This window comes from Oncorhynchus nerka, linkage group LG4, assembly GCF_034236695.1.
Source record: "Oncorhynchus nerka isolate Pitt River linkage group LG4, Oner_Uvic_2.0, whole genome shotgun sequence".
Taxonomy (NCBI): Eukaryota; Metazoa; Chordata; class Actinopteri; order Salmoniformes; family Salmonidae; genus Oncorhynchus; species Oncorhynchus nerka.
In genome coordinates this window covers 82,263,131-82,278,953 of record NC_088399.1, presented here as the reverse complement: position 1 = coordinate 82,278,953, position 15,823 = coordinate 82,263,131, and the positions used below count along the sequence as shown (strand labels likewise).

The 15,823-nt window shown below is 41.2% G+C and overlaps 1 protein-coding gene and 1 long non-coding RNA gene across 3 annotated transcripts; one reads left to right on the top strand and one right to left on the bottom strand.

Moving 5' to 3' along the window:
- Positions 1 to 123: 123 nt before the first annotated feature.
- Positions 124 to 3,327, bottom strand: LOC135571471 (uncharacterized). The gene is made up of 2 exons (XR_010463846.1): positions 3,118 to 3,327; positions 124 to 506 (listed from the first exon to the last, which is right to left on the bottom strand). It is a non-coding gene; the product is annotated as an uncharacterized LOC135571471 (long non-coding RNA).
- Positions 1,660 to 15,518, top strand: LOC115128671 (low affinity immunoglobulin gamma Fc region receptor II-like). 2 transcript variants are annotated; one of them, XM_029658743.2, is made up of 6 exons: positions 1,660 to 1,759; positions 1,961 to 2,002; positions 3,815 to 4,075; positions 10,954 to 11,211; positions 11,314 to 11,472; positions 11,645 to 15,518. In XM_029658743.2, exons 1-6 carry the CDS (start codon positions 1,678 to 1,680, stop codon positions 11,686 to 11,688), a joined length of 846 nt encoding a protein of 281 aa, XP_029514603.1. In that variant the 5' UTR covers positions 1,660 to 1,677; the 3' UTR covers positions 11,689 to 15,518. The 2 variants fall into 2 exon arrangements, with proteins under 2 accessions (XP_029514603.1, XP_064874006.1); XM_065017934.1 differs by lacking the exon at positions 1,660 to 1,759 and having other exon boundaries at positions 1,788 to 2,002.
- The last annotated feature ends 305 nt before the right edge of the window (positions 15,519 to 15,823 follow it).

Here is a 15,823-nt window from a genome sequence, read left to right as displayed (position 1 = left end):
TTTTAGTCAGCCACCAATTATGCAAGTTCTCCCACTTAAAAAGATGAGAGAGGCCTGTAATTTTCATCATAGCTACACTTCGACTATGACAGACAAAATGAGAAAAAAATCCAGAAAATCACATTGTAGAATTTTTTATGAATTTATTTGCAAATTATGGTGGAAAATAAGTTAGCTCAGAGGTGAACCAGTTGCATACACAGCTTGAGCAAGACATTCATCAGCATTTCTCTGACTATGCTCCTCCATTGTGTCAAAAACACTTCTGATTCCAGGAGGTGAGCTTATCGTGAGCTGTTGCTATCGATAAGGTGTCTTATTCATCATTTTCACCTCAAATGGAAGTAGAGGGATTTTTGTCAGAGGTTGCTTGTTGTGAGCGCTTAGGGAACTTCATGCACTTGGCATATGATTTGGCACAGTATTTGCAAATGTACACAGCTTTTCCTTCTACATTAGCTGCAGTGAAATGTCTCCACACATCAGATAGTGTCCATGGCATTTTCCTGTTAAGATCAGAAAAAAAGGAGTAAGAAAAAAGATATATACAATTCCATGTACAGATAAATAGTTAAGCAGTTAGATTAAACAACTTCTTTGTAGTAGTGTGGGCTCAATAGCATCTCATTAGTGTGCAAGAGCTTGAAAATCAGCTGTACATGTGATGGAAGAGTGGACTGTGCATGCAGAGGGTTGACATTTCATTGAATTGGGGATAGTTTAACCAAAATGTGCTACAAGACGTAGAATTGCCTTATGTGTATTCAACAAAAAAAGGTCCACTGTTATAAGTTCACTTTTTTGATGAATTTAAGAAAAATTCCCTAAATTCCCAGGCTTAACTTCCCATGGGGGATTTCCGGAAAAATGCTGGAAATCTACCGGAAAGTTTCCAGCCCTTTGCAACCCTAGTGAGGTGCAAACTTTTGTTTCAAAGTAGATTAGTTTAAGACTACCAAGAAACACTCTGTGTGACCTTGATGTAGCCCACTGCAGTAAAGGCAAAAACAAAAGTAGGGTTGTTGTTCGGGGTGGGTGTATAATGCGAACATCTAGCAATCCAAAGGTTGCATGTTTGAATCTCATCACGGACAACTTTAGCATTTTAGCTAACTATGCAACTACTTACTACCTTTTAGCTACTTTGCAACTACTTAGCATGTTAGCTAACCCTTCCCCTAATCCTAACCTTAACCCCTAACCTACCTAACGTTAGCCACAACACATTGGAATTCATAACATATCATACGTTTATCATATTTACATTTAGTAACATATTGAATGAATTGCAATTCATAACATATAATACCTAATGGATGATGGACATCCAAAAATTCATACCATACGAAACATAACATTTCATAATTATTAGTGTCCCATATTTTTTTCTATTTATTTAACATTTATTTAGCTAGGCAAGTAAGAACAAATTCTTATTTACAATGACCCTGGCCAAACCCTAACCCGGACGACGCTGGGCCAATGGGACTTATGGGACTCCCATTCACAGCCGGTTGTGATACAGCCTGGAATCTAACCAGGGTCTGTAGTGGTGACGCCTCTAGCAAAGATCCAGTGCCTTAGACCGCTGCGCCACTCGGGAGCCATCTACAATGTTATGTCTACCCCTGAGTCCAGGTTGCAGCGTCAGTACAAGGTAATGCGGGGGTTTATATAATGCATTCTGCTGCTCAGTCTATCAGTCAGCAGCATCTCTACAGGATGGAGCAGCACACCTCTCTCTACATGCTCCTCTGCAGTAAGTCGGGCGACTGTTTCAGTTGTGTCATCAGTCAACATTTCCAAGCTCCATGAGTGGAGGGAATGTAGATGCAATTTAGATCAAATGTAGCTTCAAGAAGAGGAATCTTGAACTTGAGCAATATTATAAATGTGCACTGCACTATGTTAAGTAGTAAAATGCTGTGCTCTGTCTGTCTCTCTCCCTCTATCTTTCTAGTGCTGAATACTGTGATATACTCTGGACATGCTCAAATTAATGGTTAGTAGGTTTCAATATTCACTTCTAAACATTTATTTCCAGTGGTGTAAACTACTTACGTAAAAATAATTTAAGTAGTACTTTAAGCCGTTTTTTGGGGTATCTGTACTTTACGATTTATATTTTTGACAACTTTTACAACTTCACTACATTCCTAAAGAAAACAATGTACTTATTACTCCATACATTTTTCCTGACACCCAAATGTACATTTTCAATGCAGGAAAGGAAAATTGTCCAATTCACACACTTATCAAGATAACGCATGGTCATCTCTTTTGCCTCCGATTTTACGAACTCACTTAACACAAATGCATCTTTTGTAAATTATGTCTGAGTGTTGGAGTGTGCCCCTGGCTATCCATACATTTTAAAAACAAGAAAATGCTTTGCTTAATAGAAGAAATTTGAAATGATTTAGACTTTTACTTTTGATACTTAAGTATATTTTATCAATTATATTTACTTTTGATACTTACGTATATTTAGAACCAAATACTATTAGATTTTTACTCAAGAAGTATTTTACTGGGTGACTTTTACTTTTACTTGAGTAACTTTCCATTAATGTATCTATACTGTTACTTAAGTATGACAATTGGGTACTTTTTCCACCACTGTTAATTTCTATAATCTAGTTATAGGCTGTCCAGAGTGGGAGAAAACGCTTGTTGGAGATATTAAACCTTTTCTTATTGAATAGAATATATTTTTTACAAATATGATTATTTATTGCCTGAACCGTTCAATTGGGTTCTTAACAGTATATCCAAAAAGTCGGATTTCGTAACCTAATACATCTGATAAGCACCGACCTTTGTTGACAGAACAGTCTAGCTTTCTCGCAGAAACCTTTGAGGAATTTTGTGGTGGTCATCTTCAAAAGTTGTTTCCGCGGGTCGCGTAAGTAAACATGAACATAACGTGAGCTGAATTAAATGTAAAATGCTTTGAAAAATAAAACGCATGCTCAGTGCTTCGTTGACATTTCAACGAAATAGACGTGCTTTTGTGAGAAATCGTTGAAAAAGAACAGAGATTTCACATTAATATGAAAAGTGCATACTAAAATATGAAAATACTACGTAATGTCTCAAATTCGATATCTATCTTACCTTGTTGTTTTATGTTCTGAGGATTCGAGAAGAATCATGACGAGTTCAACAGGAAAGTGAGCCTGTCAGGTAGCCTTCATTCTTGCACAGCAGCCATCCAGCCTAGCTGAGGCGACGTTGTGCAATTTTCCTTTAAAAAAAAAACAACATTTTATTTCTCTGGCCTCCATTAATTTAGCCATCCTAATTTTGGCCATCCTACAAGGGTAAAAACTCCAATAAACATTGAACGGATTGTGATAGAGACATGAGGTTTGGACCGTTAGTTTTACTAGAGGATTATCTACAAAATTATATATATTCTACCCATTGGTAACAATATTTATTTAATTTTATTGGACACCCTACTAGTTTATGTCTTTGTTTTCATTGCTCATTAAAGTCACAATGGTGGTCAATGCACATGTAACCGATGTGAAATGGCTAGCTAGTTAGCGGTGGTGTGCGCTAATAGCGTTTCAATTGTTACGTCACTCGCTCTGAGACCTGAAGTAGTTGTGGCCAGATGGGTAAGATGCTTCGTGGGTGTCAGTTGTCTGTGTGCAGAGGGTCCCTGGTACGAGCCCAGGGCGAGGGGCGGACTAAAGCTATACTGTTACACACATTTGTTCTGATCTATTTGTTGTGATAGCAATGTTTATGTAGAGAGATAGAAGATATGAAGGGTGGTCAATATGTTGTCTCTCTTTCTCTCTAGCCTCTCTGAGCATCAGTCCTGACAGATCTCAGTTCTTTGAATATGAGTCTGTCTCTCTGAGCTGTGAGGTTCAGAGGGGCTCTACTGGATGGAGAGTGGTGAGGAACACACTGAAAGGAGGGACTGAAGAGTGTCCCACTGACTGGGGATTTTTTAAAGGGTCTTCATGCACCATATCAGCAGTACCATCTGACAGTGGAGTGTACTGGTGTGAGTCTGGGTCTGGAGAACACAGCAATGCTGTTAACATCACAGTACATGGTATGTCCAAAAGCTGTTGCATTCATATCTGATGACAGAGAATATTGTGTTGTTTCTGTAGTATAGTGTACAGAGATTGTTATTATATTTTTATTATTGGGTCTGAACCCAGCCCTGCGCAACTGGGTCCTGGACTTCCTGATGGGCCGCCCCCAGGTGGTGAAGATAGGCAACAGCACCTCCACCACGCTGATCCTCAACACAGGAGCCCCACAAGGGTGTGTGCTCAGCCCTCTCCTGTACTCCCTGTTTATCAATGACTGCGTGGTCATGCACACCTCCAACTCAATCATCAAGTTTTCAGACGACACAACAGAGGTATAGACCTGATTAACAAAAAAGACAAGACAGCCTACACGCCCTGGTGGAGTGGTGCCAGGAAAATGACCTCTCCCTCAACATCAATAAAATGAAGGAGCTGATCGTGGACTTCGGGAGATAGCAGAGGGAGCACGACCCCAACCACATCGACGGGGCCGCAGTGGAGAAGGTGAAAACCTTCAAGTCCCTCGGCGTACATATCACTGAAAAACTGAAATGGTCCAGCCACACAGACAGTGTGGTGAAGAAGGCACCACGGCGCCTCTTCAACCTCAGGAGGCTGAACTAATTCAGCTTGGCCTCTAAGACCCTCACAAACTATTACAGATGCACCATTGAAAGCATCCTGTCAGGCTGTATCAACGGCTGGGATGGGAAACTCCACCCCCCTCAACCAAATGGCTCTCCAGAGCGTGGTGCGGTCAGCCCAACACATCACCTGGAGCGCACTGCCTGCCCTTCAGGACATCTACAGCACCCGGTGTCAAAGGAAGGCCAAGAAGATCATCAAGGACCTCAGCCACCCGAGCCACAGTTTGTTCACCCTGCTATCATCCAGAAGGCGAGGTCAGAATAGGTGCATCAAAGCTAGGACCGAGAGACTGAAAAACAGCATCTATCTAAGAGCATCAGACATTTAAATAGCCATCGCTAGCCGGCCTCCACCCAGTACCCTGCCCTGAATTTAGTCACTCTCACTAGCCGGCTACAACCCGGATACTAAACCCTGTACCTTAGAGGCTGTTGCCCTATGTACATAGACATGGAACACTGGTCACTTTAATAATGTTTACATACTGTTTTACCCATTTCATATGCATGTACTGTATTCTAGCCGAGTCCATCCTATTCAACTATTGCTGTACATATACTATTCTATCCATGTATTATTCCGATATACTATATATTCTATCCACATACTGCCCATAATGTCTATTGTGATTGCATTTTCTGTTAAACCTTACTAATGCTTGTGTACTAAAATATCCTTATTTTAAGCTTAGGCATTGGGCTTGAGATTGTTAAAGAAACTAACTCATATAAGATAGAAAAGTATATTTGGCATGAATAGAGGCCTGTGTGTGTAGAATGACCACCATGATGTCTGGGCGCTCAGCCAAGAACTGACAGAAACTAACTGGTTCCTCTTAGCTTAACTGGAGACAGAGTACAGTTTATATCCTGCACACCAATGATAGAGCTGTTGTTCTGTTTGGAGCCTGTTTCTGGGCAAAATATTCATGTTTTGTGTGTGTGTGTGGCCCTTGCTTGCCCAACTTGGGGAAACCGTTGAGCTACTGTTAGAGGAAGTATGTCTGGAGTGACTTCCTGTCACCTTGGCACCTATTGTCCTCACTAAGTTGCGACAGACTGAGACAACCTCTCCATTATAGTCTGTACCCTGTAACCCAGTTTTGTCTCTCTCCACACACATACACATACACTACCTTTTGGGGTTACATAGAAATGTCCCTGTTTCCCATGAAAACATACATGAAATGAGTTTGACAAATGAATAGGAAATATAGTCAAGACGTTGACAAGGTTATAAATAATGATTTTTAATTGAAATAATACTTGTGTCCTTCAAACTTTGCTCTCGTCAAATAATCCTCAATTTGCAGCAATTACAGCCTTGCGGACCTTTGGCTTCTAGTTGTCAATTTGTTGAGGTAATCTGAAGAGATGTCACACCATGCTCCCTGAAGCACCTCCCACAAGTTGGATTGGCTTGATGGGCACTTCTTACGTACCATACGGTCAAACTGATCCCATGGCTCCAATTAAGCACCGTCCACAGGGTATGGCATGGCATTGCAAAATGGAGTGATAGCCTTCCTTCTTCAAGATCCCTTTTACCCTGTACAAATCTCCCACTTTCCCACCACCAAAGCACTCCCAGACTACCACATTGCCTACACCATGCTTAACAGATGGCGTCAAGCACTCCCAGACTACCACATTGCCTCCACCATGCTTAACAGATGGCGTCAAGCACTCCCAGACTACCACATTGCCTCCACCATGCTTAACAGATGGCGTCAAGCACTCCCAGACTACCACATTGCCTCCACCATGCTTAACAGATGGCGTCAAGCACTCCCAGACTACCACATTGCCTCCACCATGCTTAACAGATGGCGTCAAGCACTCCCAGACTACCACATTGCCTCCACCATGCTTAACAGATGGCGTCAAGCACTCCCAGACTACCACATTGCCTCCACCATGCTTAACAGATGGCGTCAAGCACTCCTCCAGCATCTTTTTTTTTCTTCGGCATCTCACGAATGTTCTTCTTTGTGATCCGAACACCTCAAACTTAGATTTGTCTGTCCATAACACTTTTTTCCAACCTTCCTCTGTCCGGTGTTGCACAGGGCGGGGTCGTCGATCTTAATGACAAGTTTGGAGGGTACTATGGTGTTAAATGCTGAGCTGTAGTCAATGAACAGCATTCTTACATAGGTATTCCTCTTGTCCAGATGGGATAGGGCAGTGTGCAGTGTGATGGCGATTGCATCGTCAGTGGAACTATTGGGGCGGTAAGCAAAGTGGGTCTAGTGTATCAGGTAGGGTGGAGGTGATATGATCCTTGAATAGTCTCTCAAAGCACTTCATGATGACAGAAGTGAGTGCAAAGGGGCGATAGTAATTTTGTTCAGTTAACTTAGCTTCTTAGGAACAGGAACAATGGTGGCCATCTTGAAGAATGTGGGGACAGCACACTGGGATAGGGATTGATGGAATATGTCCGTAAACACACCAGCCTCTGAGGACGCAGCTAGGGATGCCGTCTAGGACAGCAGCCTTGCAAGGATTAACACGTTTAAATATTTGTATTTTATTTTTGAATTTTACCCAATTTTTCTCCCCAATTTCATGGTATCCAATTGTTTTTTAGTAGCTACTATCTTGTCTCATCGCTATAACTCCCGTACGGGCTCGGGAGAGACGAAGGTTGAAAGTCATGCGTCCTCCGATACACAACCCAACCAAGCCGCACTGCTTCTTTAACACAGCGCGCATCCAACCCGGAAGCCAGCCGCACCAATGTGTCGGAGGAAACACCGTGCACCTGGCAACCTTGGTTAGCGCGCACTGCGCCCGGCCCGCCACAGGAGTCGCTGGTGCGCGATGAGACAAGGACATCCCTACCGGCCAACCCCTCCCTAACCCGGGCGACGCTAGGCCAATTGTGCGTCGCCCCACGGACCTCCCGGTCGTGGCCTGGTTACGACAGAGCCTGGGCGCAAACCCAGAGTCTCTGATGGCACAGCTGGCGCTGCAGTACAGTGCCCTTAACCACTGTGCCACCCGGGAGGCCACGTTTAAATGTTTTACTCGCGTTGGCCACGGAGAAGGACAGTCCACAGGCTTTGGTAGTGGACCGGGTCAGTGGCACTGAATTGTCCTCAAAGTGAGCAAAGAAGTTGTTTAATTTGTCTGGGAGCAAGACGCAGAGGGGCTGGCTTTCTTTTTGTAATCCGTGATTGACTGTAGACCCTGCCACATACGTCTTGTGTTTGAGCCGTTGAATTGCGACTCTACTTTGTCTCTATACTGACGCTTTGCTTGTTTGATTGCCTTGCGGAGGGAATACCTGCACTGTTTGTATTCGGTCATGCTTCTAGTCACCTTGCCATGATTAAAAGTGGTGGTTCACGCGTTCAGTTTTGCGAGAATGCTGCCATCAATCCACGGTTTCTGGTTAGGAAAGTTTTTAATAGTCACAGTGGGTAGGACATCTCTGATGCACTTGCTAATAAACTCGCTCACCGAGTCAGAGTATACATCAATGTTATTGTCTGAGACTATCCGGAACATATTCCAGTCCATGTGATCAAAGCAATCTTGAAGCGTGGAATCCAATTGGTCAAACCAGCGTTGGATAGACCTGAGCACGGGTGTTTCCTGTTTTAGTTTCTGTCTATAGGCTGGGAGCAACAAAATGGAGTCATGGTCAGATTTGCTGAAGGCAGGGCGGGGGAGGGCTTTGTATGAATCGCGGAAGTTAGAGTAGCAATGATCCAGAATGCTACCAGCTCGTGTTGCGCATTCAATGTGCGGATAAAAATTTAGGAAGTCTTGTTCTCCGCTTAGCTTTGTTAAAATCCCAAGCTACAATAAAGCAGCCTCAGGATGTATGGTTTACAGTTTACATAGAGTCCAGTGAGGTTCTTTCAGGGCCTATGAGGTATCTGCTTGGGGGGTATATACACGGCTGTGACTATAATCGAAGAGAATTCTCTTGGAAGATAATGAGGTCGGCATTTGATTGTAAGGAATTATAGGTCAGGTGAACAAAAGGACTTGAGTTCCTGTATGTTGTTCTGATAATACCATGAGTCGTTAATCATAAGGCATACACCCCCGCCCTTCTTTTTACAAGAGAGATGTTTGTTTTTGTCTGCGCGATGCATGAAGAAACTGGGTGGCTGTACCGACTCTGACGACATATCCCGAGTGAGCCATGTTTCCGTGAAACAAAGAATGTTACAATCTCTGATGTCTCTCTGGAAGGCAACTTGTGCCCTAATTTCGTAATTTCGTCCACCTTGTTATCTGGAGATACATTATCTAGAGATACATCCTCATTATTAAATGAGGGTAGATTTTCCACCACACTATACATCCCATCACACATATATACTGTATATATACAGTACCAGTCAAAAGTTTGGACACACATACTCATTCAAGGGTTTTTCTTTATTTTTTTTACTATTTTCTGCATTATAGAATAATAGTGAAGACATCAAAACTATGAAATAACACACATGGAATCATGTAGTAACCCAAAAAAGTGTTAAACAAATCAAAATATATGTTATATTTTAGATTCCTCAAAGTAGCCACCATTTGCCTTGATAACAGCTTTGCACACTCTTGGCATTCTCTCAACCAGCTTCACTTGGAATTATTTTCCAACAGTCTTGAAGGAGTTCCCACATATGCTGAGCACTTGTTGGCTGCTTTTCCTTCCCTCTGTGGTCCAACTCATCCCAAACCATCTCAATTGGGTTGAGGTCGGGTGATTGTGGAGGCCAGGTCATCTGATGCAGCACTCCATCACTCTCCTTCTTGGTCAAATAGCCCTTACACATGCTGGAGGTGTGTTGAGTCATTGTCCTGTTGAAAAACAAATGGTAATCCTACTACGCGCAAACCAGATAGGATGTATTGCTACAGAATGCTGTGTTGCCATGCTGGTTATGTGTGCCTTGAATTCTAAATAAATCACTGACAGTGTCACCAGCAAAGCAACCCCACACCATCACACCTCCTCCTCCATGCTTCATGGTGGGAACCACACATGCGGAAATCATCCGTCCACCTACTCTGCGTCTCACAAAGTAACGGTGGTTAGAACCAAAAATCTCAAATTTGGACTCATCAGACCAGAGGACAGATTTCCATCGGTCTAATGTCCATTGCTCTTGTTTCTTGGTCCAAGGAAGTCTCTTCTTATTATTGGTGACCTTTAGTAGTGTTTTTTTTGCATTAATTTGACCATGAAGGCCTGATTCACGCAGTTTCCTCTGAACAGTTGATGTTGAGATGTGTCTGTTACTTGAACTCTGTGAAGCATTTATTTGGGCTGCAATTTCTGAGGCTGGTAACTCTAATGAACTTATCCTCTGTAGCTGAGGTAACTCTGGGTCTTCCTTTCCTGTGATGGTCCTCATGACAGCCAGGTAACTCTAATGAACTTATCCTCTACAGCAGAGGTAACTCTGGGTCTTCCTTTCCTGTGGCGGTCCTCATGACAGCCAGTTTATTCATAGCGCTTGATGTTTTTTTGTGATTGCACTTGAAGAAACTTTCAAAGTTCTTGAAATTTTCCGCATTGACTGACCTTCATGTCTTAAAGTAATGATGGACTGTAATTTCTCTTTGCTCATTTGAGCTGTTCTTGCCATAATATGGACTTGGTCTTTCACCAAATAGGGCTATCTTCTGTTTACCACCTCTACCTTGTCACAACACAACTGATTGGCGCAAATGCATTAAGAAGGAAAGAAATACCACAAATTTGACTTTTAATTGACTTTTAACAAGGCACACCTGTTAATTGAAATGCATTCTAGGTGACTACCTAATGAAGCTGGTTGAGAGAATGCCAAGAGTGCGCAAAGCTTTCATCAAGACAAAGAATGGCTACTTTGAAGAATCTCATTTGTTTAACACTTTTTTGATTACTACATGATTTCATGTGTTATTTAATAGTTTTGATGTCTTCACTATTATTCTACAATGTAGAAAATAGTGAAAATAAAGAAAAAACCTGGAATGAGCAGGTGTGTCCAAACTTTTGACTGGTACTGTATATTTTTACTCCGGACTCCGACATTGCTCGTACTAATTTTTCAATTTTCCTGAATTCCATTATTTTACTTTTAGATTTGTATGTTTTGTTGTGTATTGTTAGATATTACTGCACTGTTAGAGCTAGGAACACAAGCATTTTGCTACACCCGCTATAACATCTGCTCAACATGTGTATGCGACCAATACAATTTGATTTGATATCTACCGTCTCCTGTGTTATATAGATGGGGCTGTGATCCTGGAGAGCCCTGCCATTCCTGTGACTGAGGGATACTTTGTGACTCTGCGCTGCGTACATGAAGATAAGAAAACGAAGAAAACATCCTCAAACTTCAGAGCTGATTTCCATAATGATGGATCCCTCATCATGACCAACACTACAGGGGAGATGACCATCCCTGCAGTATCCAAGTCAGATGAAGGGCTCTACAAGTGTAACAACCCTAAAGGAGAATCACCAGAGAGCTGGATGACTGTGACAGGTGAGCAATACTCTGCTCACACATTAGATCTTTATTTGAAGCGACGTATAAAAATGTGTCTTATTGTTGTGTGTGGTAATGGTCATGTAATTCGTTCCCCAGTTCCATCTTCAGCTCCAGGGCCAGACCCATCTCCAGCAGTCCCAGTGTGGTCCATCTCTCTGCCCAGGCTGCTGTGTAGTCTACTAGTAGTGTCTCCTTACCTGCTGGTGACCATCATACTGGTAGTGAAATGCAACAGCCGCAGAAGCATGGCTCGAGGTGAGAACCCTACCACATCTTAACTGTATGTATTCACCTTTTATCCAATACTATGTGCTGTACAGGAATACTACTCAAATAGTTCATCTTGATAGAATGTCCTAGAACTTCTTAGTTACAATGGTATGTGGTCAGTGCGTGAGAAGTTTCTGTTCCCATCTCTGTATTATAGCTCAATCTGATGAAGAGAAGAAAAGATGTACTGTCATCACATAATCAGGATGGAATGTTACGCAACAACACACTTTATGGGAACCATGTTAATATGGTAACATCGGTGAACATTGTTAAAGAGAAGAGTAACCATGTTATTGTTGTTGTGTTGGAGTACACACACTACTGTAGGCCCATGTTCTGAGTCTGTGTCATGCTCCATGTAGCATTGCAAGGTTGTGTTGTGTTACAGGTCGGAGGGAGGGAGGGAGGGAGAGATAGAGAAAGAAAGAGAAGCCTGACTGAAGGATGGGGGAGAGAAGAAGACCCCCCCCCCACACACACACACACAAACACACACATACACTGTTAACACACACTTGTTTATCAGAATAGAGGATGTGCTGCTGTGTGGCTGGTTGCATATGAGCATATGCTGTGGTTAACCACTTTCTCTGTCCTTCTGTCTTCTGCTGCCTCCCTGCTCTACATGCTTCACTGCCAAAGCTGTAGCGGGCTAAAAAGCTACCGGTAAGTTCAAGCTGGACCACAAACATCAACAAGTAAAAAAATATATTTTTGTGTGAAGTTTCCAGAACTGTGGTTAGAACAGACTAACTTCCCTCAGTATTTACTGCACTCGTCAATGTGTCACTGGTACAGGGAGACTTGTCATATTATGCCCCTGTTGAATGTCTTAAAGGTTTGCAGGTGTTTTTTAAATGGATATTTTAGAACTGATAACCAATAGCAGGCGTCAGGCTTATTGTGTCCATGCTTTCCACAGCCTGAGGAAATGTATCTGATCATTTTACTGTTCACAGATGTACAATGTAATATGTTTCTATTTTTGTTTAAAAAACAATGGGATTTATAAACAAATCATCTGGGCTCCCGAAAGGACTGATCTCTGTAATATATTAATAGCTTTTGGAAAGCGTATATTCTAAGCTAACCATTAAAAAAATATGGTCCACAGATCTAAGTGAATCTGAACAATTTTTTAATGTGAACAGAATATAGAAAAATATGACCTTGGCATCCAAACCATCAATTTATACATTTTAAGTTTGTTCACAGACTGTATTTACCAACAATTTTTTTTTATTTTTATTAAACTGGCCCCAACTCCTGTTCATTGTGTCCCCTAAATCAGGTAGGCACATTCCTTATGATGTGTAAGTGCCCTGAGTTAATGCTTCTGGAACAAAGTTAAAACATTTATTTCGAAGTGCATGAATGTAAATATTCAATGCATTGCATCTACTTAATTACTTAACGAAGATAGCTACTTGAATCTCTCAATCAATCAGAGACAATTACTGCTGGCAGGCAGCACTGCCAAAATATATATATATATTGGCTCTTCGATGGCATCACCTCACTCTCTCCCATTTAACCAGTGGATTCAGTTACACATAGAAGTTATAACATTAGACTATTGACAGAGAGAATGAATGGTGCAAGTCAAGGAACATTTGAGGCCTGGACAAGTATACTTTGTAAAGAATAATCTCAGCTAAAGCCAACAAATACATATACAGTTGAAGTCGGAAGTTTACATACACTTAGGTTGGCATCATTAAAACTTGTTTTTCAACCACTCCACAAATGTATTGTTAACAAACTATAGTTTTGGCAAGTCGGTTAGGACATCTACTTTGTGCATGACACAAGTAATTTTTCCAACAATTGTTTACAGACAGATTATTTCACTTATAATTCACTGTATCACAATTCCAGTGGGTCAGAAGTTTACATACACTAAGTTGACTGTGCATATAACCAGTTTGGAAAATTCCAGAAAATGAAGCTTCTGCAAGGCTAATTGGCATCATTTGAGTCAATCGGAGGTATACCTGTGGATGTATTTCAAGGCCATCCTTAAAACTCAGTGCCCCTTTGCTTGACATCATGGGAAAACCAAAAGAAATCAGCCAAGACCTCAGATTGTAGACCTCCACAAGTCTGGTTAATTCTTGGGAGCAATTTCCAAATGCCTGAAGTTACCACGTTCATCTGTACAAACAATAGTACGACCACACAGCCGTCATACCGCTCAGGAAGGAGACGCGTTCTGTCTCCTAGAGATGAACGTACTTTGGTGCGAAAAATGCAAATCAATCCAGAACAACAGCAAAGGACCTTGTGAAGATGCTGGAGGAAACAGGTACAAAAGTGTGATACAGTGAATGATAAGTGAAAGTGAATGATAAGTGAAATAATCTGTCTGTAAACAATTGTTGGAAAAATGACTTGTGTCATGCACAAAGTAAATGTCCTAACCGACTTTGCAAAACTATAGTTTGTTAACAAGACATTTGTGGAGTGGTTGAAAAACAAGTTTTAATGACTCCAACCTATGTGTATGTAAACTTCCAACTTCAACTGTATTTTCATAATTGATACTTTTTAGCTTTCTTTGGATGGAGACATGTTGGATGGGTGGGGTTGGGGGAATGGGATGGGACATTGTGGGTGGAGGCTCACTTCCTTTTGGTTATTTTCCCTTACGTACTAAATCTATTATAACGTTTTAGCTCTTTAATGATCAAAATTACCAGTACTTTGTACACTGAACAAAAATATAAATTTAACATGCAACAATTTCAAAGATTTTACTGAGTTACAGTTCATATAAGGAAATCAGTTCATTTAAATAAATTCATTAGGCCCTAATCTATGGATTTCACATGACTGGGAATACAGATATGCATCTGTTGGTTAAAGATACCTTAAAAAATGTAGGGGTGTGGATCAGAAAACCAGTCAGTATCTGGTGTGCACAGACTGTTTTCTCTGCTACTGCACGGCAAGCGGTACAGGAGCGCCAAATCTATGTCCAAGAGGCTTCTAAACAGCTTCTACCCCCAAGCCATAAGAACATCTAATCAAATGGCTACCCAGATTATTTGCATTGCCCCCCTTTTCTACAGTGCTGCTACTCTCTGTTATTATCTATGCATAATCACTTTAATAAGTCTACCTACATATTACCCCAATTACCTCGACTAACCGGTGCCCCCACACATTGACTCTGTACCGGTACCCTCTGTATATATCCTCGCTGTTGTTATTTTACTGCTGCTCATTAATTATTTGTTACTTTTATTTGTAACTTTTTGAAGGTATTTTCTTCAAACTGCATTGTTGGTTCAGGGCTTGTAAGTCAGCATTTCACTGTAAGGTCTACCTACACCTGTTGCATTCGGGCATGTGACAAATAACATTTGATTTGATAGAGTTCATCAGGCTGTTGATTGTGTCCTGTGGAAGGTTGTACCACTCGTTATTCAATAGCTGTGCGAAGTTGCTGGATATTGGCAGGAACTGGAACACGCTGTCATACACGGCGATCCAGAGCATCCCACACCTGCTCATTGGGTGACATGTCTGGTGAGTATGCAGGCCATGGAAGAACTGGCACATTTTCAGCTTTGTTTCAGAACATTAAATCCTCTGGCAATTCAATTGCACACTCCCTCAAAACTTGAGACATCTGTGATATTGTGTTGTGTGACAAAACTGCACATTTTAGAGTGACCTTTTATTGTCCCAAGCACAAGGTGTAATGATAATGCTGTTTAATCAGCTTCTTGATATACCACACCTGTCAGGTGGATGGTTTATCTTGGCAAATGAGAAATGTTCACTAACAGGGATGTAAACTAATTATGTGCACACAATTTGAGAGAAATACATTTTTTTGTGCATATGGAACATTTCTTGGATCTTTTATTTCATATCATGAAACATGGGACCAACACTTTACATGTTGCGTTTTTATTTTTGTTCAGTGTATTTATGTACAGTACCTTCAAAAAAAGTTTACAGGTACATATATGTGGAAAATACCAAATGGAAAATAATAAATGGAAACTGAATTAACTGAATATGAAATTATGTTAATTTGTATATTGTATCTGTAACCCCCCCCACCACACTGAAAATAATTACAAAAATTACAATCATTATAATAATTTATTTGTTGTAATAATGGTGTTATAATTTCATAACATTCCCACTGGGGTCATGCATATATTATACTTTAAATATAAGTTTAACCTAACAACAGCTCTAGGATCAGATTACTCTACCTACAATCCTGACCTGAATCCTGCATTGGAGGGATGATAAATATCTGACCCTGTTTTCAGGGTCAACTACCTGAAGCTGGGTAATTGGCACAGCCTGGTAG

Coding starts and splice junctions, on each gene's coding strand:
- LOC115128671 (XM_065017934.1), top strand. CDS start 1,831: ATGCAATTTAGATCAAATGTAGCTTCAAGAAGAGGAATCTTGAACTTG. Junction 4,076..10,953: donor TGTTAACATCACAGTACATG/GTATGTCCAAAA, acceptor TGTGTTATATAG/ATGGGGCTGTGATCCTGGAG. Junction 11,212..11,313: donor GAGCTGGATGACTGTGACAG/GTGAGCAATACT, acceptor TTCGTTCCCCAG/TTCCATCTTCAGCTCCAGGG.